General features: G+C 33.9%; 1 protein-coding gene across 1 annotated transcript; it reads left to right on the forward strand.

The window, feature by feature from the left end:
* Positions 1-870: 870 nt before the first annotated feature.
* On the forward strand, positions 871-1,734 carry LOC106460918 (lactosylceramide 4-alpha-galactosyltransferase-like). Its single transcript, XM_013920679.1, has one exon. It carries the CDS (start codon positions 871-873, stop codon positions 1,732-1,734), a length of 864 nt encoding a protein of 287 aa, XP_013776133.1.
* Positions 1,735-2,147: the final 413 nt, after the last annotated feature.

Here is a 2,147-nt window from a genome sequence, read left to right on the forward strand (position 1 = left end):
GCAAGAATAAAGAATGTTATAAGGATACAAATTTATAATAGAGCAAGAATTGAAGAAGATATATTTGTATATACTTTCTGAAAACGTAATATACTTTAGCACATCACTAAACAGTTTTATTACAGATTCTTTTTTTGTGTGCAATAAAAATGTCACTTAACTTTAGTTGAAATAGTCCTTCGGGAGATCAGCGTTAACTTTCTGGTTTTAAAATGCATAAATCCGGAGTTCAGTTCCCTGTAAAGTAAAAACGTATTGTGTAGCTTTTCTTTAAAAATCTAATCACATCTTTAAATATTGAATGTGTTTATCAAACTGCATTAATAAAATACTAACTCAGTGGCGTAAGAAGCTGGGTGCCCGCCACCCTTCTCCACTTTTCAATCTGTCCCAGTAAAAATGAATCAAAATTAAGAAAACTACTTTCAAGCTTCCAGAGCCCTAAGTCGAGTCCTGGACCTTGGTAGTAATGGCGGACATTCTGTTGCTTCGCTAGGTGAAATAAACCTTGATCAAATTGCAATAGTCAAACACTAAGTTGGTACTATATAGTTCATATCAGGTTAAATAACTAGATAATTGCATTCGAGCTGAAATTTAGTTGTCTGACTTAGATGTCAAAGATTTTAATCGCTATTCGAATCAGTTCAAGATTTTATTATATTTTATGCAACACGGCGAAAGGATTGTGTAACTTAAAGCTGCAGATTAATAATATTTGTAAATAAACTTTTCTAGTTTTCTCTACGAAGTTTCACTACTTTTGTATCGATAAACTGTACTGAACATATTAAAAAGCAGTAGATGTATAGAAAATAATTGGATCATTACTCACTTATTATTCTTTCAGGTCGCCAAATATTCATAAGAATGAAAAATGTGACAAAACCAGAAAATATGTTCTTTTTTGAAACTTCTGGTAGATGTCACCTTACAACTAGAGAAGCCTGCTCTATTGAGTCTGCAGCAAAACATCACCCTACAAACAGGATCCAGTTCTTATATGCTTGTAAAAACGTGAGTCAGCTAAAGGACGACAAACCTTTCCAAATAGTATCACAAATTGAAAACGTTGAATTTAAATCACTGAATTTTAAATTCGTTTTATCGGGAACACCTTTAGCTAACTGGTATGAAAGTGGAATACTGAACATAACTATAAAAAAAAACAATGTCTTATCCGATGGATTGAAATTTGTTTTGCTTAAAAAGTACGGTGGTGTAGCCATCGACTCTGACTGTATAACAAGAAAACCACTTCCTAACTTGCCTGCTTACGCTGGTTTTCAAACTTTATCAGTTGTGAACAATGCTATCATTAAAGCACAGAAAGACAGTCCATTTCTCATTGAATGCATGGAACGATTTGTTAAAGAATATAGTCCAACAATCTGGTGTCACAACGGTCCTAAGTTATTGACCAGAGTTATCCAAGGAGCTTGTGAGAAGGAAAACAAATACTTTGCACCTGGATTCACATGTTACGGAGTTCATCTCTTTCCCGTTCCAGCTTTTTATCCTATTAATTTTTCTCAGAGAAAACTATTTTTTGATCCCAGTGTTTCTGAGTCCTTAAACAAAATCTGGAAGGATAGCTATATTGTACATATCTGGAATAGTTTAGTTCAAAGACAACAATATAAGCCTGGAGAAGGGAGTCCAATGGATCATTTGTACAAGGACAATTGTCCAATAACTTATTCTTATATTGTGAAACAAGGTGTAGGAGAGTGAATACAAAATTGTTATTCAATATACAGAGTAATTATAGAATAACGTATTTCAGAAAGTTGCTGTTTAAAATAACGTGCACATTTTCTCTATAGAATAGTGATAACTCAGACAAAATGACATACATTGAACTTTCAGAGTGTAACGTTTAATTATAGATTCTCGCTTTATTAGGTGGAGGGTTTTAGCTTTTGTTTGTTTGTTTAAAGTTAAGTACAAAGCTACACAATGGGCTATCTGTGCTCTGCCAACCACGGGTATCGAAATCCAGTTTCTAGCGTTGTCAGTCCGTAGACATAGCGCTGTTTTTCTGGGGGCGGAGGCGGGTTTTAGCTCATGCCATCAAATGTGAAAATCATCAATATTATTTTTTTCTCTTACAGGTTTTGTAAAGGTTTGATAACAAAAAGAGGGTT

The sequence above is a fragment of the Limulus polyphemus genome, unplaced genomic scaffold (genome assembly GCF_000517525.1).
Source record: "Limulus polyphemus unplaced genomic scaffold, Limulus_polyphemus-2.1.2 Scaffold36, whole genome shotgun sequence".
NCBI classification, from domain to species: domain Eukaryota; kingdom Metazoa; phylum Arthropoda; class Merostomata; order Xiphosura; family Limulidae; genus Limulus; species Limulus polyphemus.